The sequence below is a fragment of the Mustela nivalis genome (assembly GCF_964662115.1).
Source record: "Mustela nivalis genome assembly, chromosome: 11".
NCBI lineage: Eukaryota > Metazoa > Chordata > Mammalia > Carnivora > Mustelidae > Mustela > Mustela nivalis.
The window spans coordinates 71835083-71854448 of record NC_139030.1 but is presented as its reverse complement, the minus strand read 5'-3'; the positions used below and the strand labels follow the sequence as shown (position 1 = coordinate 71854448).

Genomic DNA, 19366 nt, shown 5'->3' with positions numbered 1-19366 from the left:
TTTATTCCTCCTAATGGCTTTTTTTTTTTTTTTAAGTAGGTGGCATTCTTTCTTATCTTCATTTCATAGGGAAGGAAGTGGAAGTACTGGAGGGTCACACAGTCCTGTGACCTTGCCCGTGTCACACAGCCCTACAGGGCAGACTGGGGCTTTGGCCCTCCAGGTCTATTTCTGGCATCTCTGTTCTAACCCTCTAAGCTCCATTGATAGGTTTCTTCTGCCTTAAGCCACTTTTGTCTGAAAATGGTTTTTTTGGGATAATATAGACCATACATTTTAGAAACCGTGCATTTGTAATTTTGTTAGATAGATTGCTGATCTGCCCTGCAAAGATGTTAGAGGATTTTCTCTCCCCGCAACAGTGTAGGACAGAGCCTGTCTTTCCATTTTTTGCCAACATGGTGACATTAACTCTTTTGGTCTTAGCTAACTTAAATAGGTTTAAAAAAATTGGCAGTTGGTAAGCATTTTTGAATCATGGATGATGTGAAACTCTAAACCCATGATATTAAACCATTTGAAGAAAAGCAACCGCTAATGGTCCCTTGGCACTCACTGTGAATGTGTCAGAGGCTATTTTAAATGCTTGACAGATAGCAATTTCTTTAGGAATGAACACCTATCTAGGAGTCAGGTGCCACAGCCATCTCCATTTCATGCATGTGGAAACTGCGGCACCCAGAAGTCAAGTCACCACCCAAATTCCCCCAGCTAGGAGAGAGGAGAACCAGGATCTGAACGCGGGCAGGAGGGCTCCAGCATTCATGGCCCTAACCTCTCTACCTGCTGCATTAGCAGACTGCGTAATGGACCCTAATCTAAGATAGATGAGGACAAATGTCCTACCCCAGGATGTAGGTAAAGAAACCCTGGGATCAGGCGACAAAGGGAGGGTAAGAAGAGGATTCTTGTAACTTCTGATGATCTGGGGACCCAGGACAAGAGTAAAGCAGAATCACAACAGTAACAACATCAAACTAAAAGTGCCCAAGTAGCTAGACTGTAAAATCCCATTTAATAGAAAATGGTGTCCTCCCTCAAGCTCTGATCTCCCTGCTCAGCCTAAGAGCCCTTCATGCACCCCCCCGTACTAAAGTCACTGCCTTTCCGGGTTTGCGAACTTTTTTCTGGGGCAACACACATAGTGTGGGTGGTGTGTGGGTGGCACCTGCTGTCTTTTGGGATCCTCAGAATTCTCCCCCCACAGCTATCTGAGGTGGCTGCGGATTAGACTCAGACCCCCGTGGGCTGCCCCAACTCCACTGCTTTTTGAGATCCTACTTTTAACAGACTCATTTCAGCTTCATAAATCTGAGCAGCAAATAACAAAGGCCAAGAGAGTTTATATTTGGGAATTGGTGGCATGTCTCTTTTAGGCAACGACTTATTTTGGAACATACTGTGTTCGGTTACAGATGAGAGTTATCCCACTTTTTTGTGATTCAGTTACTGTGACACTGTACTATAATTTTCCAGGAGGATCAATGTTGGCCACGATTCCCTGAAGGCATATCGTATTCCAAGCTCCTGGATAGGCCCTTACCTCTAAACTCTCTTGAAGCACTTCTAATAGCTTTGTGAAATAGACAGCAGCATCCTGCTCTTACAGAAGAAGAAACTGAGGTTCAGAGGGAGGGTGAGTATGTTGCTCTAACCCCCTCCCCCACGTGCCCCGTTGTAGAGCTGGGTTCCCATTCCCAGCTGGCCATGCCATATGCTTGGGTCTTCATCATCATGGTGGACCAAACCCTTCAGAGCTGGTGCCTGAAGACTTGCACTCATTTCTAAGAGGATGCCTCCCCAAAAGACACTTAGAGAATAGCTCTTTTGCCTTTAGAAATTAAAATAAAACTAAAACAAATTAAAACAGAACCCCAGATATAATGGGTGTTTTCCAAATCCGTGTTTTGGGGAATAAATTTATTTCTAGAAACAAACATCATTTGAAGCCAACTATAATGAATGACAGACATGACCAGGTGGGATAACGTGGGTTTCGGTTGAAACTAAAGTGTGACCATGAGGGGCCCTTCACTTTGATCCTTCATGCATTTTGGCTTTGACAATAGTTCCCAAAGAGCCCATGACTGCGGAGGGCGCCAGAAGTACCGCCTTCCCAAGGAGATCCTTCACTGACCTGCCTTTTGAGAATTCTGTGGGTGCCCAAGCTCCAACTTTGGGTTATTTGTTAATCAGAAAGACCGTAATGACCAAAATAATAATATAGCTTGTTTGATTTTAGAATCTGAAGGTAAGCCGGGTTTTATGGTGCTTCGAGGCCTTCATGGACTCATTTCAAAGTGACAGTTCCTCCTCTTTAATAAGTGTCCCCCAGTGTTCTTTCTTATAATGAAAACACTGCTAGCTCCAGGGTAACATAAAATATATGATGGGCATGACCGTAGGACAAATTATTTCGAAGAGATCCACAGAAGGAAATGTATTACATTCATTAAGTTTCCTTCCACTCGATCCACTCCATTGGCTCTGCCAATTAAAATAACTGCACATGAATTTTTAGAGCGCTATTTATTTTCTCTGTAGATTTTAGAATATAAATATTTAAAACGGCAATATCAAAAAAAATAATTTGTATGACAATGGGAAAGGAAACGTTTGGTCAGGAATGGAAGACATAATGATATCTCTTGTTCTAATTCTGGTTTCAGTAACTAAATACCTGGAAACAGGCCAAGCTTCCCAAAACATACAAATACTGTTTTGAACAGATAAGTCAATGGTTTATTCATTGGCATGATGTAACAAAATGAAATAATGGAAAAGTGAAATTTTAAAATGAGTGGACAATATCTTCATTAGTGACAGAGTGGGAAATAGATTCAATTGAAAACATTTCTTGGAGTTGGGATAATGGATTTTCATGGTTATCAGCCAGAGAACAGAAGATATCATTCTTTTAAGAATTGAATCCATATATTTCTCAATGATGTAAAGTTTCAGTAGAACACACACTAGCAGGAGGAGATGTACTTGAAAAGAAAGGCAAACTGAAGAAAGTCACATTTAACATGAAACAGACAAGTTGGTCTCTTTATAGTATCTAAAACCCTACAATGCTGAAACATTTATACAGACTTCTTTGATTTGATCTGAGGAGATGCAAACTCCACAGTAAAACAGAAAAATTACAGTAATAAATGTGTAATTCTATCTTTGTGTGCTATCAGTGTAAGCAATTAAGACTTCAGGATGAAAAGGAGTGCTGGGCCATCCTCAGGTTTCTGGAATGCTACGTGTAGTAGATGTTCAGTAAATGTTTGCTGAATTAAATGGAAAGGAAAAATTTTTTTTTAAAGATTTTATTTATTTATTTGACAGAGAGAGAGATCACAAGCAGGCAGAGAGAGAGAGAGGAAAGCAGGCTCCCCGCCAAGCAGAGAGCCTGGTATAGGACTCGATTCCAGGACTCCGAGACCACGACCTGAGCCGAAGGCAGAGGCCCAACCTGCTGAGCCACCCAGGTGCCCCTGAAAGGAAATTTTTGAATCAAACTACTAATGTAAAATTTCGTGTCAAACTTAGATGATCTTAGATAGAATCTTCTGACTGCTAGTTTAGTGTTGAAACTAGAAAGGTGGAGTTCACCATTGTGTTGATCATGACATCTTGAGTCTGTGTGCCCCTGAAGGATGGGACAGAGAAACACATTTGTGTCATTGTCTATCTCCCCATCCGTAGGCACCAAATGGTGTGGAGATCTCAGGAGAAAAAAATAATGATATGATTCTACAGCCATATGCTTTCATTTTAAATGTATATGTTCCCCCAGTTATTGCAGTAAAATTTAAGCATATTGGAAAATACAAATACAGACAGAAAAAAATCTTCTGAAGTCTCCACATTAAAAAAAGAGCGCTATTTGACTGTGGTAACTTTTCTTTCTTTTGCATGTGCATAGATGTGTAAATATATTTAGTTGAAATCATATTCTATGTATAATTCTACACCTTGAATTTTCACTTAGAGCATTTTCATGTCTTAAAAAATTAGTCACGAACATGCTTTTCCATGGTGACATACTATGGCATCAATATAGGTCCGCCAGAAGTTGGGGACTTACATCCCTACTCTGATGGGTTTTATTCCCAGTTTTTCATTATTGAAAAGACACTTTTCAATATTTAATTTTAATCAAATTTAAATTAAATTAAATCATTAAATTGATTTTATTTAATTTATTATATTATTAATTATTGTTACAATTATACATCATTATTAATTAAATTAAAATTAAAATTTTAATTAATATTTAAATTTTAATATTTAATATTTTAAAAATAAATTAAAAATCTAATTTTTAAATTAAATTTATATTTAATTAAAAATTATTCTTAAAAAGAACACTTTTTAAGGAGACTTCCACGCACATAAATCTCTACTTCTGATGATTTCCTTAATTCAGAAATAGAGCATGGGGGCGAAGGGATTTAAATATGTTAATGAACTTGGGGCACCTTGCTCAGGCTCTTTTAGAAAGGCCGAGTTGGTATAATTCATGGTGTAAGAGAAAGAGTGTCTCCTCCTACTCTTGTCAATAATTACAATTTGAAAAACTTTTTTTGTTTGCTTATAAGATAGAAAGAACTTACCCTATCTCACCAAGTCTAAGATGCATAGTTTTGCATAGTAAACTAGTTTTCCTGGTTAAACGTAACTCAAATCAGGGATGGATGTGTCTTACCTACCATCAAGGTTGTGTTTTGGCTTATTCGACAATATTTTCTTGCTTTAAAAGTACATAAAAATCATGATGCATCTTACAACTGGTAACATCAGGATTCAAGGAAATGCAATATCTCATGTAATTTTTAACTTGTATTTTAGGACCACGAGTGATTCATGATTCTTATAGAACCACTTCAGTATACATTTCAATGTCCTGGTCAATTAAAACAATTTTTTAAATCGTGGTAAAAAGGCCATAACGCAATGTTATCGCTGTAGCCATTTTTGAAGATAGAGTTCTGTAGTGTTAAGGGTATTCACATTGTTGGGGCACAGATCTATAAAACTTGTAAATTTTGCAAAACTGAAACTCCATGCCCACTGGGCGGCATTTGCTCCCTCTCCCTCCCTCAGCCCCTGGCAGCCACTGTTCTATTCTGTTTCTGAGTCTGACGACACTAGGTGCCTCAGATAAGTGAAATCACACAGTATTTCTCTTTTTGTGAGTGCTTATTTTACTTAACATAATGTCTTCAAAGTTCGCCCCTGCTATAGCATGCGGCAGGATTTCTTTCTTTTTTTTTTTTCTTTTTTTCTTAAGATTTTACTTATTTGACAGAGAGAGAGAGAGAGTGCAGAAGCAGGAGAGAGATACAGAGGGAGAAGGAGAAGCAAACTTCCCAAGGAGCAGGTAGCCCGACGTTGGGCTTGATCCCAGGACCCTGGGATTATGACTTGAGCCGAAGGCAGACACTTAACTGACTCCCCAGGATTTCCTTCTTTTTATGACTAAATAATATGCCACCCAGCGAATGTGTTAAATCCTAAAAATCCGCAGGGCGCCTGGGTGGTTCAGTCAGTTAAGCATCCGACTCTGGATTTCAGCTCAGGTCTTGATCTCAGGGTCATGAGTTCAAGCCCTGCATTAGGCTTTGCACTGGGCTTGGAGCCTACTTAAAAAAAAAAAAAAGCATATATAGATTTATATTTATATACATATTTATACACAAATACACATTTATATTTATATACTATGTAAATATTTATTTATATTTATATGCAATATATAAATATATATTTACAGGTATAATATTTATTATATTTATATGTATTTATAAATATGTAAATATAGATGTAAAGATAAAATCTGCGACAGCAGGCAGAGACTGCTTGCCCACATGGCTCTCCTAACGGGACCCAGCAACAGCACGGTACAGGATGGGTTGTGGTTCCCAGCGGTCTCAATTCCAAAAATAAACGTTGACTTATCTTTTAAATCCAAAGATAAAAGAGAACTCAAAAATGTAGGTGATCAAGATCAAGGTGTTTCTCAAATCATGTAAAGCATACTCAGGTACGATTTACCATAGTTTTTTGGACAATAAAGGCAGGACGTCACAACTGAGACTTTCTAAGCACATGCAGTGGTCCCATTCCCCTTCATGGTGAGACTATGCTCTTCCGAATGTCTGGAACCCAGAGCTGAATTCCTTCCTCGAGCAAAATAATTCACAATTTTAATTCTGTGCTGACAACAGAGGTGGTGCACAGAGGCCACAGCTGGAGGTGGGGCGGTCCAGGATGTGGGGCCAGAGGGAGACATAAGACATTCCCAGACGAAGCGTACTGACCACGCCATTTGTAATTTAGAATGTGCCGTCATCAAACTGACACAAGTTACACGGTTACATCCTGAATGTGGGACCGGATTACAGTTTTTCTATATTTAACAGTATCACTGAGAAGATCTTCTAATGTAATTAAATCTAAAATCTCATAACAGAAAATCTAAATATTTCATACCTGAAGACCTGATGGAAACACAGCATCAGCGGACGTGTTTACTGATCACAGATCAGGGGAGCTGCCTGCCTCCCTGCTCCTGCTCAGTCACACACCGGTGACCCTCGATTTCTCTCCTCTAACAGTGAGACGTGGGAGTGCAGTGTGAGCAAATATAACTCCCACAGAGGAAGAGAAGAGTAATATAACAAAACCCACATCCCTCCATTGGTTAAAAAAGTACAGATCACATTTTTTTTTTACTTATAGTATTCTCTGCATATTAACTTACAAATAGAAAGGAAAATCTTAAATCCTGATTTTTGTCCTATTGAGATACACATTTGATAAGAACTACACAGAATTGGGAAAAGGTATTATGAATTATTATTTAATTTTAAAGTTTTTTTAAAAGTTAGTTTCTGGGGAAGAATTTAGTGATTCATCAGTTGCGTCTAACGCCCAATGCTCATTCCTTCCCGTGCCCTCCTGAATGCCGGTCACCCAGGGATGCCCCCTCCAGCAGCCAGTTTGTTCCCTAGAGCTCAGCGTCTCTTACATGAAGTTTCAGTGAAAAGCGCTACAAATTGCTTAAACCATGATTCCTATCTTTTTTCCCCTTCTGACAAAATTCTGAACACATATTTTATCTGTAATTTTTTAGACATAAGATATATGTTGAAGATAGAGAAATGTAAAAATAAGTAAAAGCATAAATTGAGGATCATGTGTTCACACACACTTTGCGCCACACAGAGAAACCCTAAACATCACTCCTGAACATACACAATGGGGTGTTTTAACTGTGTGAACTGTTTCTGGACACCCGTCTATGACTGTAAAACTACCCTAATATGAATATTTATATATTGTAAACTTTGCTCACTTTCTTCTTCTTTTTTTTTTTTTTTTTTTTCAGCAAAGAAGTTGCAAAGGGTAGGGATTTCTGAGCAAACAGGTGTGTTTTAACGTGTGTGATGAAACAAATCGTCCCCAGTGGGTGAGTGCGCACTTAAACCTGTGAGTGGTCCCCATGCAGCCCTCATCCCTGGGTCCTTTCCCAGACTGGGCATCCCCATGCCTGTTTATTATTCTTTCATTAGCATAGATACTTAAAGATGGTGTTGGCCTCTGTTTTGGATGGTGTTGGCCTCTGTTTTGGAAATGTGTTGCTGTGCTGGCTCTTCCCGCCCACCCTTCTCCCTCACTTCTGTCTGGTCACCCCTGAGTCCCCGCGGAGCTCCCCCTGCCTCTCTGTCCCAGTTACTGTCCTGTGCGTCCAAGTCCTCCTGGCCCCTGGCTCTCACCAGACTGAAACGAACCCCGGGGCTTACGAGACCTTTCCAGCATTTGCTGCGGTGATCGTTTTATTGAGGTATTTTATCTCTTTGATCTGTTTCGATATTAGACTTCCCTGGATAATCTTCTCTGTTCAGTATTTTCTAATTTGTGACTGTGGTTACTCATGATACTAATAGTTTTTTTTTTTTTTTTTAAATATATTGGTATCTGTGGTTATATAGAGTGTATTTGTGTTCTTATTTCTTCTTTTAGCCTCACCAGAGCTCGGTTCCTGATCAGCATTTTCAAAGACTCGGTTACAGTGTTTACCAACATTATCAGTGCAGTGTTTTTCTCCTGGCACGGAACAGGGAGCCCCGAATAATGTAGATCATTCCAGTGCACCAACTCAATGCTGTTAACAGGCTTTCTTTTCCTTTAAATTGTAATATCCTTTCAGGGACAGCGAGCAGGTCAGGAAGTAAAACTCGCCAGATTGGTCACCATCTGTGGTGGTAATTGGCTCTGAGAAGAGCTGGCATGGAGGGTTCGAGAGCTGCCTTCAAATCCTTGAAGGCTCGTCAGGTGACAGGGCAAGCAGACATGTTCTGAGTTGCCACAGGGGACAGAACCACAGCCAAGCTATGGCAGCCATCAGCCAGCAGCCTTCAGGTAAATGAAAGGAAGAAGCTTCTAGAACGGAGCAGAATGGGCAGGCCTGTGAAGCAGGGGCTCTACGTTCAGGAGGGGCTCAGGCAGAAGACAAATGAGACCTCCTCAGAGTCCTTTGGCTTGATGATGCAGATAATGTAGAAAAGTCCTTTGCACAGATGGAGACTCTAAGCCAGTTCCCAATGACCCCCACCTCCTGGTGTGCATCACGCTTGCTTCTAACCTATCACCCAATGGTGATGCACACTACTTCTGTGGTCATTGCATGAGATTGTAGGCATCCCCTCTCTCCCTTGCTAGCTCTGGTGAAGCAAGTGACCACATGGAAAGGCCCACCTGACATGGAGCTGGGGTCCGTCTCCAGTGAGCAACTAGCAAAAAACAGGCCTTCAATCTGCAGCCCACGAAGAGCTAAGTCCTGCCAACATGCACACAAGCCTGGGAGTGGATTCTGCCCTGCTGGGCCTCCAGTGACACCCGGCCCTCAGACTTGCAAGATCCCGAGCAGACCATTCTGCTAAGCCCAGACCCCTGACCCACAGCAGCTGAGGTGATGAATGTGTGTGAGCTGGTAAATGGTGGTAATACTGTCACAAGGCAACAAATAGCAAACCCATGCTCTTGGCTACAGATGCTGAGGAAGACACAAAGAAACCTCTACACATATCCTGTCTGCAGGAGGACTTACCATCCCCAGGAATATCATCTCCTCTTCTCTCTGTTTCTTGGTTTTCTGGCATTGACTAAAACCTCGCCAAACCTGAAAGCAAAGAAATGATTACTTGTCTAATACATCAAAGAAATAAATGGTATAATCACTGTCTTGAAGAGATAATCTACACCTTCACGTTCATCCCAGCATTACTGACAATAGCGATGACATGCGAACAACGGGTCAGTTGATGGATAATAAATGTGGTATATATACAAAGCGAATATCATTCAGCCAAAAAAAGGGAAGGAAATCCTGACATATGTGACAACATGCATGAATTTGGAGAGCAAAAAAGTGAAAAAAGTTGTAGAGAATGACAACTACTACATCCTCTCCCTTAGCTATGGAATCTAAAATACCGAATTCTAGAAATAGAGTAGATTCGGGATCACCAGGGGCTGAAGGGTGAGGAAAATGTGTGAAAGTGGCCAAAAGATATAAACTTCCAGTTTTCAGATGAATGAGTTCTAGGGGTCTGTGTACAGCAGGGTGACTGTAACCAACACAATGTTGTGTCCTTGAAAGCTGCTAAAACAGCTGGCCTTGAGTGTTCTCACTATAGAAATGGGTAAGTATGTGATGTGAGATGTTTTAATTATGCTTACGGTGATCATTACTTTGTAATATATATGTCTATCAAATCATGATGTTGGCCATCTCAAATGTGTGCAATGTTTTACGTCAGTAATGGTGGACGAGGCTGTGAGAGAAGAAATGACTTGTAATTTTGTGTTTTTTAAGATTTTATTTGACAGAGATCTCAAGTAGGCAGAGAGGCAAGCAGAGAGAGAGAGGAGGAAGCAGGGTCCCTGCTGAGCAGAAAGCCCGCCGCAGGGCTCCATCCCAGGACCCCGAGATCATGACCTGAGCCAAAGACAGAGGCTTAACTCATTGAGCCACCCAGGTACCCCTGACTTGTAATTTTGGTTAGGGACAGTCCCCTACCTGGGTTTCTTCAAGAGAAACTTCCAGATTTCAGGTTAGATCTAAGAGGGGGGCACTTTATAGATTTAAAAGAAAAATTTTCACTCAAATGTGGGGAAATAGAACATGGTCATGTCCAAGACTGGTAACAGCTCAGCTCTGAATTCAGATGCTTGTTTACAACTTCCTATCTTCATTGAAACTTGAAAGGAAACAGTCTGTTATGGGTCCCTCCATTCCCTGCCCTCCACCCCCATTCAGACCCCAGCAGGGACGGGGTCCTGACTCTCTGGCTGGGGTCTATGATCTCCTGGTGACTTCCTTCTCTCTCTTCTTCTTTTCTTTTTTTTTTTTTTTTTAAAGATTTTATTTATTTATTTGATAGAGATCACAAGTAGGCAGAGAGGCAGGCAGAGAGGCAGGCAGAGAGAGAGAGGAGGAAGCAGACTCTCACTGAGCAGAGAGCCCGATGTGGGGCTTGATCCCAGTACCGAGATCATGACCTGCGCTGAAACCAGAGGCTTAACTCTCTGAGCCACCCAGGCACCCCCCCCCTTCTCTCTTTTCTCATTCTCATTTGTCCCATATGCCAGCTTCTACATTTTCCTGCAAGCGACCTTAGCCTCCATTTGGAACGAGATAAGGTGCAAACCGATGGTGCTCATTTGGGGACGAAACCTCAGGCCCACTTCTAAAGAGAACATCGATGTCCTGGTTCTTAGTGACGGTCACTGGCATTATGAACAGCACACACCAGCTCCGGCCAGCAGGTGTGGACCCTTGCTCCCTTTCTGTGATTGCATCTATGTGTGAATGCACATTGAGGATATAAGCCCTCAATGAATTTTCTGCCACATTCTTTCCCACAATTATCAATGACCTTTAAAAATATTTGAATGAGATGCCCTGCATTTTATACCAATTTATAATAAAATCTAAAAAAACATGACTGAGCTTAGTTAATGGTTTCTCCAGGGCAAGATTAAAAAATCTTTGGAATTTAAAATCCAGCTCTATTAAAGGTAGGATTTTGTGACTTGGGCTTTCTGAGCTCACCCCTGACCCTGGGGTGGGTCTCTGGCTGTGTCAAGACACCTGTCCCCAGCTCCCTGAGCACCACGCACACCTTCTGAATCTGCAGTGCAGCGGCTCCCATGTCGATGACTTTCTCGCCAAGCATCCTGGCTTGCTTCGCTCTGTATTCTTGGAGGAAGATCTGTTTCATGAACATAGCTCTTAGGCGACCTTGCCGTGCTCGCTCAGCGATCTGGATTAGTTTAACAGCCTCTTCTAGAGGGATACTCTTTGTGGCGTATTTCTGTGAAAACTTTAAAGTTAAGTCGATGTTTAAACAGGTTAACTCCCTCAGTTGGTCCCAGATACATCATGTGCTTACTTCTAACACTACCTTGCTAAGAGTTCCCAAGCTGTTGATCGAGAGTCTGATGGGGATTTAATACTAACCATTTCACTCATCAGTTATGTGAATTTTGATAACCTGCCATGCTCGGGCCCTGGTTCCCTATTTAAGAAACCCCATAAGCGTTCCTCATCCATTCCGAACAAAATACCAATTAGTTCCATAATATTATAGGTTGGCAGGAAATTATACCAGGAATGCCAATAAAATGAATTCAATAAACCTCAAAATTGATTTTTATGTTTTATTAACTTAGTAGTAGAAACATATAAATAAAAAGCATATCTTTAATATGAGAACTTAGAATTTAAAAATCATGTGAAGTAAAATGCTGACATCAAAATCCATTACAGGATGATTTAGTAATCATGAGTAAGATTAAAATCATTTTAGAAGTATTCAATTTACATGTGAAATGTCTTCTAGTCCTTACAAATTTGTATTTCAAAACATCCAAATGGGATAGGAAGATTATAAGTGGAGAAACACCAGGGCTCGGGTGGTAAAATGCTGCCTTGGGGGAATCAGGTGGTCTAGGAGGAGACAAAGCCAGGTGTGGGACTGTGTGGTTTCCCAAGGAGAGCCAAGATCAAGGTTTCTGGGGCATCTGGAGCCCTGTGAGAGCTCTGAGTGGGATCAGAGGGCCCTCTATGGCCCTTGGAGTGAGGGAGAAGCTGGGGATATGGCTTGGCTTGGGTGAAGCCTCATACAGGGACAGAGGCAGAAGAGAGAGGTCTTCAGAATCAGAAAACTCCTGATCATGGGATGAATCTTTGCCAAGGTGTCAGAGTGAAGGGTGGCCCCTTTATCAGGCCCTGGTGCCAGACACTGAGGCTCCAAGTGTGGGTGCTCTGGTTCATCCCCAAAGCCCCTATTTGCCATGATGATCTTTTGTCTGTGGGGGTGGGCGTGGGGGGACAGTGTCCAGAAAGGATCAGGGAGAAGAAAGGGGCATTTCCTGAGACCCTACAGAAGCCAAAGGCTTTTCATAGATCCTCTTGGCAAATGCACAGAGCAACCCCAAGGCCGGTATTCTTCTGACCAGTCAAGAGTTAATAAGACTGAGGCTGACCGAAGAAATAGAATTGACATGAGCTGCCATGGTTAGTAAGGGGTGGAGCCAATCTGAGCCAAGACTGATCCTTTTCCCAAAAGAGCATCCACGGATCCTCGGTGTGGAAGCCTGGTTCCCTTCGAAGGGGCTGTTTCAGTAACATTTCCTCAGAGTTCGGTTTTCGGTGAGATCTCGTCACCTCAAATTTGCAGTGAGCTCACATTTCCAAAAATGCACTCAGCAGGTTAGAACAGAACGGATATCATGGGGGCAGTGAACCGGACAAGGTCACTCTGAAAATCATTACAGCCCTTACTGAAGACTTCTGAGGGTTTGAGTGGTCTACTTAATACGACAAAGATTTTTGAACATTTATGGAAGGCCCAAGAGTAAATACTAAGCACTAGAGATGTAGGACTGGATGGTAATAGTTGCCTCTCAAAATTCTTTTTGGGCTGTATATTGCATATGTCTTCAAGAAATAAGCAGCTTGAGGTGAAAACGGGGTGTCACGAGGCACTGAAGGGTATAAGAAAGTCACACAGATGTCAAGGGCTGTTGCCCAGAGTCCGGTGTGTTGCCGACGTTGGGCCCACCAGAAGTCGGGGCTGGGAGGGAGATGGACGTCTCTACCCAGTGGGGCCAGCTAGCGTTGCCTGCTGAGAAAGAAGGTTCCCCGCCGCTGACCCCGCCCCAGCAAAGAGGGACAGCAGAATAAAGAAACGGCCAAGAGGAATTTTTAGGGTTTGACCATAGTGTGTACAATGTCATCTCCCTCCTCCACTTCCCCTATAAAATCCTCTGTAAATTCTGCCCTGTTTGTCAACGTTCTGTGCCAGGGGATTCCTTGGGGGAGCTGGGTGAAGGGCTGAGTGCCTCCTTCTGAATGATGTGTGGACTGAAGGCACCAGCAGGTGCAGGACGGTGAGATGACCCCTCTCAAAACAGCCCCGGACCAACTTCAGGAATGGAATGTAGGGGAAGGGTCAGTCTGTTAGGGGAGAGGTGGAGGAGGGAGAGATGGTCCTGAGTTAGCTGGGTCGGTGTAGGTTGCTGGAGGGATGCTGCATCAAGTTGGGCTCTGCAGAATGAGTACCATTTCGACAGGCTGGGCTGTAGGGAGAAGAGCGAGCCCTCTATGCAGCATGAAGCATGCCCGCAGCTGAGAGAGTGCAGGATACCGTGAGCCCACCCCCATGTGTCCTGCGGCAGGCAGACAGGGCACATCCTGTTCCTGCCCCACTGTCCTTCTGGTTGCGCTTGGAATTTTCCTTGGCACCAGGACCCAGGCTGACAACACTCAGCAGGACCTGTCTAGAGGAAGCTCTCATGTGCTGCTCTGCCCTGGGCACCAGAGAGTTACTGACAGTGCCCGCTTCACTCGGAATAGTCCCAGCTTGGATAGCAACTGCCACCTCCCTGCATGGGCCATGACCAACCAAGGCCGTGGAGCACTGATGTGCAGGAGGCAGCGAGGGCCACCGAAATGCTCAGCGGACTTGCCACAAGTTGGGTATAAAAGTGCCGAGCAGAAAAGTCTGGAAGGTAATGACGGACAGGTAGGTTATCTTAACACTTAAAGATTTCATGAGATAACATTCCACTTCTGACTTTAGGTTAGGGGTCTGAGATGAGAACTCAAGCTGAGCTGATAAATCTACTCTGTCTCAGAGATGCTGACTGAACCAACAAAGCGTTAGGTTTCAATCTCTATTTCTAAGTTCTTGAAAAATAATGGTCGTGCGTCATCGAAAATACATCTCCAAGGGAAGCAGCTTCTTACACACACATATGGAATAGCAAGAGGGGTGGGTGCTGCTTTCCTTCTACTGGAAATAATCTGTCTCCCACACAATCAGGATGCACAGAAAAAGGTTCTATCAATTACGGAAGGATGTTTATAAAAATGATGTACAAACCTTATCGGGAATATCTAGTCCAATGTCAGCTAGTATCTGAGCAAGGATTTTCTCTCTTCCTTTGATGACTTCCAGCTTCTCTTTCAAAAAATACTTGGGAATGGGAATATCTAATTGTTGCTAGAGGAGAGAAAGAATAAGCCAAAGGGCACAATTTTGTCACAATCAGTCACAACTGTCACTTTTGTCCCAATCCCAGAACTTAAATCTGTCTAAACTGTATAGTAAGGACTGTACACTAAAGGGACACACTTTACCTCCCATCCTGATCTAAGAGGTGATGAGGCCAATGGTGTCAAGAGAATTCATCACTGTTAAGGAGACACAGAATCACAAGGAAAAACCATCACCTTGGCCCTTATTTTAATCATTACAGTAAAACTTGAGAACTCACATTAGTAATTCTCAATTAACTAATGATAACTTAATGAAGGCCTTTAAAGAAACATAATATCATCTCAGCCTACCTAAAGTAATAATGCAAATTAAGATAGCAAAGCATTGTGATGCAGAGACCTTTGAATTCAACTTCATAATTTATCATTAGCATCATTATTTGCATGTAAGTGATCACAATTTTTTTCCTAATAATGTTTTTTTTTTGTCTACATTACCTGAAATTATAAAAATTACTGGTAAAGTTCATCTGCTTTAGTAGGAAACTTGTTTTTTCATGCAATCAATATAAACTCCTGTTTCTGATTTATGCATATTACCAAATATTTCAGTTAGTGGAGGTCACACAAATATTTCCCAGCCCAAGTTCAACAATCAGGAGTGCAAAAGAGTTTTTCAGGGGTATGGGATGGGCCCTTGGCCATCCCCATCAAGAAATACTGTCCTAGACTCTCAGACACTCCTGGGTGCGCTCTGGTAGACCAGTTGGCTCAGCAAAGCTAAGGTTCTGGTCCTCATGTTCAGCTCCCTTCTTCCCATTCTGGGGTGACTCTCCACACCTTCTCATCCAGGGGATTTTGAATAGGCCTTCCCTTGAAGAAGCATTATAACGTAAAGGGGTGTCTTTTTTAGGACTTGGTGAGATGGTATCCATCCAGGTGGCAACCGTTTTTGAAAACCAAACCTTTTAGACTAATGGAGTTTTGGGGTGAGTCCTAGGGTTCACTGAGTGAGTGAGACCTGGGAATGGAGGGCAGTCAGAGGAGAAATATTGCACTTTTATTCAATGTTGAGATTTTATTTATTATCAAGTATGTTTAAGTGCTGTACTTTCCCAACTTTTAAGACAACATTTTTGTGCTACAGCTCACCCCTGTCCACTGGTTAAGATTTTGAGGGGCAGGAAATACAGCCTTTGAGAATGAAGAGAGGGGAGACACATATCAGTGGCTTCCGTCCATGACACCCCAAACGTCCATCTCAGATACCCTGGGATTTCCCCTCCTCTAAAGGGCAGAATAAAGGACACTTCTTGTGGCAGAGAAACTCCCTCTCTCCCTGAGATGTCTCTCGACATCAGGGACCTGTTAGAGAGGCTCCTCATGTGGCAGGCTGCAGAAACACTCTTCTGGTTAGTTTGGCCACAGGGGACAAGAATGACTTCTCGGACGCAGGGCAGGAGCACAGTGGAGAGTCTGTCAGCAGCAGGGATGTGTCCGGGGATGAGGAAGCCTCCAGGACTTGGCATTTCCTTCTGCTCCTCTTGGTGAAGTCTGTTTTGTTCCGTCTCTCTCCCTCTTTTATGCTCAGGAGCAGCTTTCTTCATTCTTCTGAGCATCTGAGAATGAAGGCTCCAACTACTCAGAAACCTGGGAGTCCCCGGTTCAGACTCCAAGACAGAAACTGGTCTTTCTGTCTGTTTCAGAATCTCAGAGGGAAGGCTTGCCTGGCGCCACCACCAGTACCCATCCCTGAGATGACCAACTGTGGTTGGACTGGGGGGGTCATATTATACGGAGAGCTGTGTGTTGTTCAGGTGGTGGGCACGGGGGCCCAGACACAGGGGTGCAGAGCTGAGCCACGTAGGAGCTCCCGGAGATGGCACACGTGTCTTCCTGGCCTGGAACTAGCTCCTGGGGTCCAAGCTGCTGCTATTAGACGTGCCCCCTAACCATCTGGACCCCCATGTCATCACATGGCTCACCATGCATCCTCCAGAAATGGTGGGAAACACAGTTGAGAGTCTCCTACTGGGAAGGCTTCCTGGACAATGTCTGTCATTTGTCACCCCTTTCAGTGTTCATGGTCTTTGAAAAGATGAACCAGGTGAACCAGAAAATCTGAAGGAGCCCACCACAGAAGTTTCATAAATTTCTTATTCTCCAGCTTCGAGAATATTATTTAATATTCTTGGCATTAAGTTAACACATTTAATACTGATTTATTAATTCAATTTAGGGATATGATTTAATGACTTGATTTCATGTTTATCCTCAGGTGTTCTTGGTAGACTCACCCGGGTGAGTCAAGTACACCTGATCGAAAAATTGCTTTAATCCACGCCTTTATAAATGAATGGCAATAAACATTAAAGTTTCGGAAGGAACTTCAACATTTCCAGTCGTTCTAGTTATTCTTTAGAGTCCAATCCAATGAAGTGCAGTAGTAATGCTAGGAAAGTCTATTTCAGAAACAAAAATAACCTTTATAGACTCTTGACTATTTTCAAAAGAAAGGGGCATTAAATGCCAGGTAGAAAATTGAACACTGTCTCCTTTCAATTTTATTTTAGGGAAATGTTCCTTTCAAAATGAAGACTGAGCTCACAGGACTGTGGTCCTGAAGTGAGCTCTCTGTCCACTGACTGCTGGTAGACTCATCCAAGGAGTCTGGCAGTGGGTGTCTGGTGGTGAAGGTTGGGAGGACAGCAGGAAGGCAGAATGCTCATGGCTCCAGGGCATCAGAGGTAGGGAGGATGCCCTTCTTTCTTGTCTGAGGCTTGAAGGCCTATTGCCAAAAATCCCCGAGTCACCAAAGACCCAAAGCAAAGGAGGAGACACAAGCACCTGGGAGGAAGGAAATGGCCACCAATTGGCTGTTCATCCTGAAGAAGATGATGGGAAACAGAGGCCAGAGGGAGATCTCCTTTGGAAACAGAAGTAGGGGCAGTGGGACGGGAAATTGGGAGGGTTTGTGTCTCAGGATATTTATGGAAGAGTTGGCTTACTCCAGCCAACAGACCTGGGCAGACCCACAGAGACAAGGAAGACAACAACTTCAGTGTCCAGTGGACCCAAGGAATGTGTGAAGATTTGTCTGTACCCAAAGCTACAGGAACTCAATCTTTGTCCGGGTGGGTATGGCTCAGCCGAGGGGCAACGCTTCAACTTTTCATACAACAACCAGCACAGATGTCTAGAAAGCCTGTAGAAAATTGGTTACAGGCCTACATGGCTGATTTAAAGCAACAAGAAACAGATAAGAGAAGAAGCTGAGTACTTACAGGAGCCAACTTTAGATCCTGTAGGATGTCATCAAAATAATGAAACTCTGTTAATTCCAATTCAACCATTTCATTCTTCAGTTCCAGGAGGCGACCCATCACTCCATCCAGGATTTTTCGGATCAGTATTCGCTTCTGCGGGTGGACAATCTGGTCATAAACGTCCTCCAAGTTTCTGAAGATCTGCACGTATTTTATGTAGAAGGTGGCTAACATTTGGAAGATGAAGATTTGATTGCTTTGGGATTCCATCATGTGCTGAGACTCTTTATCAAGCAAAGAATTGAGGGTGTCTTGGGTCTGATGCCACATCTTGTTATACATTCTGGTGGAAGACAAGAGAATAAGTGAAAATTCCTTTGTGAGACATATGAAATGGGCATCCGGAATAACAAAACAAACGTGAACCAGGAACACGGCATGTAGTTCCCTTCAGACCATTTATGTCTTGTTTCGAGGTGCAAGTGATTTTCGGACATGACCACTGTTACCATTATCAAATGCATAGCTTAAAAATCCTTTCACCTCAATGATAAGACTCATTTCTCACTGTACCTGCAAAACCAGCATGATTACACCCATTACAGAGATGAAGAAGCTGTGAGTCTGAATTTTGCACAGACCTGTCCATACATACAGTTGGTGGGCTATGAGGTGGAATGACCACGTTGGAAAGGAATTCTGCAACACCTCATAAAGTCAAACACAGGCAGCCCCTATGAACAAACAATCATTCCCCAGAGAAACTCTTGTAAATCTGTATTGAGGATGAACATAATAGCGTTTCTTTATAAGAGTCCAAACAAGGAGATAACCCAACTGTTTATAAATGAAAGAATGAACAGATAAACTGCAGTGAATTCACAGTGGACTAGTCCCTGCGATGGAGAGTGAATGACTTAGAGCTCTAAGCAACAACTGTGAACTTGAGACCCGTAATGAGGGACATAAGAAGTGAGAGGTGGCTGCCCTGGGACTCAGGACTGCCTGAGCGGGCTCCTCGTCCTCATTTGAGTCAGTGGAAGCAGCAGACAGGAAGCTGGAGGGCGGGAGGAGAATGGGATGCAGGTATGTCCTCTCCCACTGCTCCCTGGCCAGTTAGCACATGGTTGGGAGCCTCTTTCTACCAAAGGCTTTAGTGTGGCCTCTCTGCATTGCTTGCCTCAGGACCCTTGTTGGTTCCTCGAGACTCTGTCCCCATTTCTTCTGCCAGTCCCTTTCTTAACCATCCTGCTGAGTGTGCCATCCTTTTCCAGCCTGGACCCTGACAAACATATCCAAGGCAGACTTTTTTTGGTTGACATTTTGGGAAATTTTTTGCTCTCTTTGTATCCAAGAATCAGATGAAAAGCTAATGGAAAGTTCAGTGTGTCCGGGAAGAGGCTTAATATTTCTCCCAGGGGTAAGAAGGTGGGGAAGAACCTGGCCCTTTCCCTGGGATGAGGGGGAAACCCACAACCCATTAGGTCTTTCCCGTGCTGGCCAGGGGGCTCACTCTCTGCCTGAATGGAGC

At 43.1% G+C, this 19366-nt stretch overlaps 1 protein-coding gene across 3 annotated transcripts in view; it reads right to left on the bottom strand.

Moving 5' to 3' along the window:
- DRC11 (dynein regulatory complex subunit 11) overlaps positions 1 to 19366 on the bottom strand; it is a 151465-nt gene that overhangs the window by 123319 nt on the left and 8780 nt on the right. For all 3 annotated transcript variants that reach the window (XM_082689788.1, XM_082689790.1, XM_082689789.1), the window contains exons 2-5: positions 17854 to 18178; positions 14454 to 14573; positions 11187 to 11378; positions 9110 to 9181 (exon numbers count right to left, since the gene is read on the bottom strand). In XM_082689788.1, coding sequence (XP_082545914.1) covers positions 9110 to 9181; positions 11187 to 11378; positions 14454 to 14573; positions 17854 to 18178 — 709 coding nt within the window. The remainder of the gene's footprint in view (positions 1 to 9109; positions 9182 to 11186; positions 11379 to 14453; positions 14574 to 17853; positions 18179 to 19366) is intronic.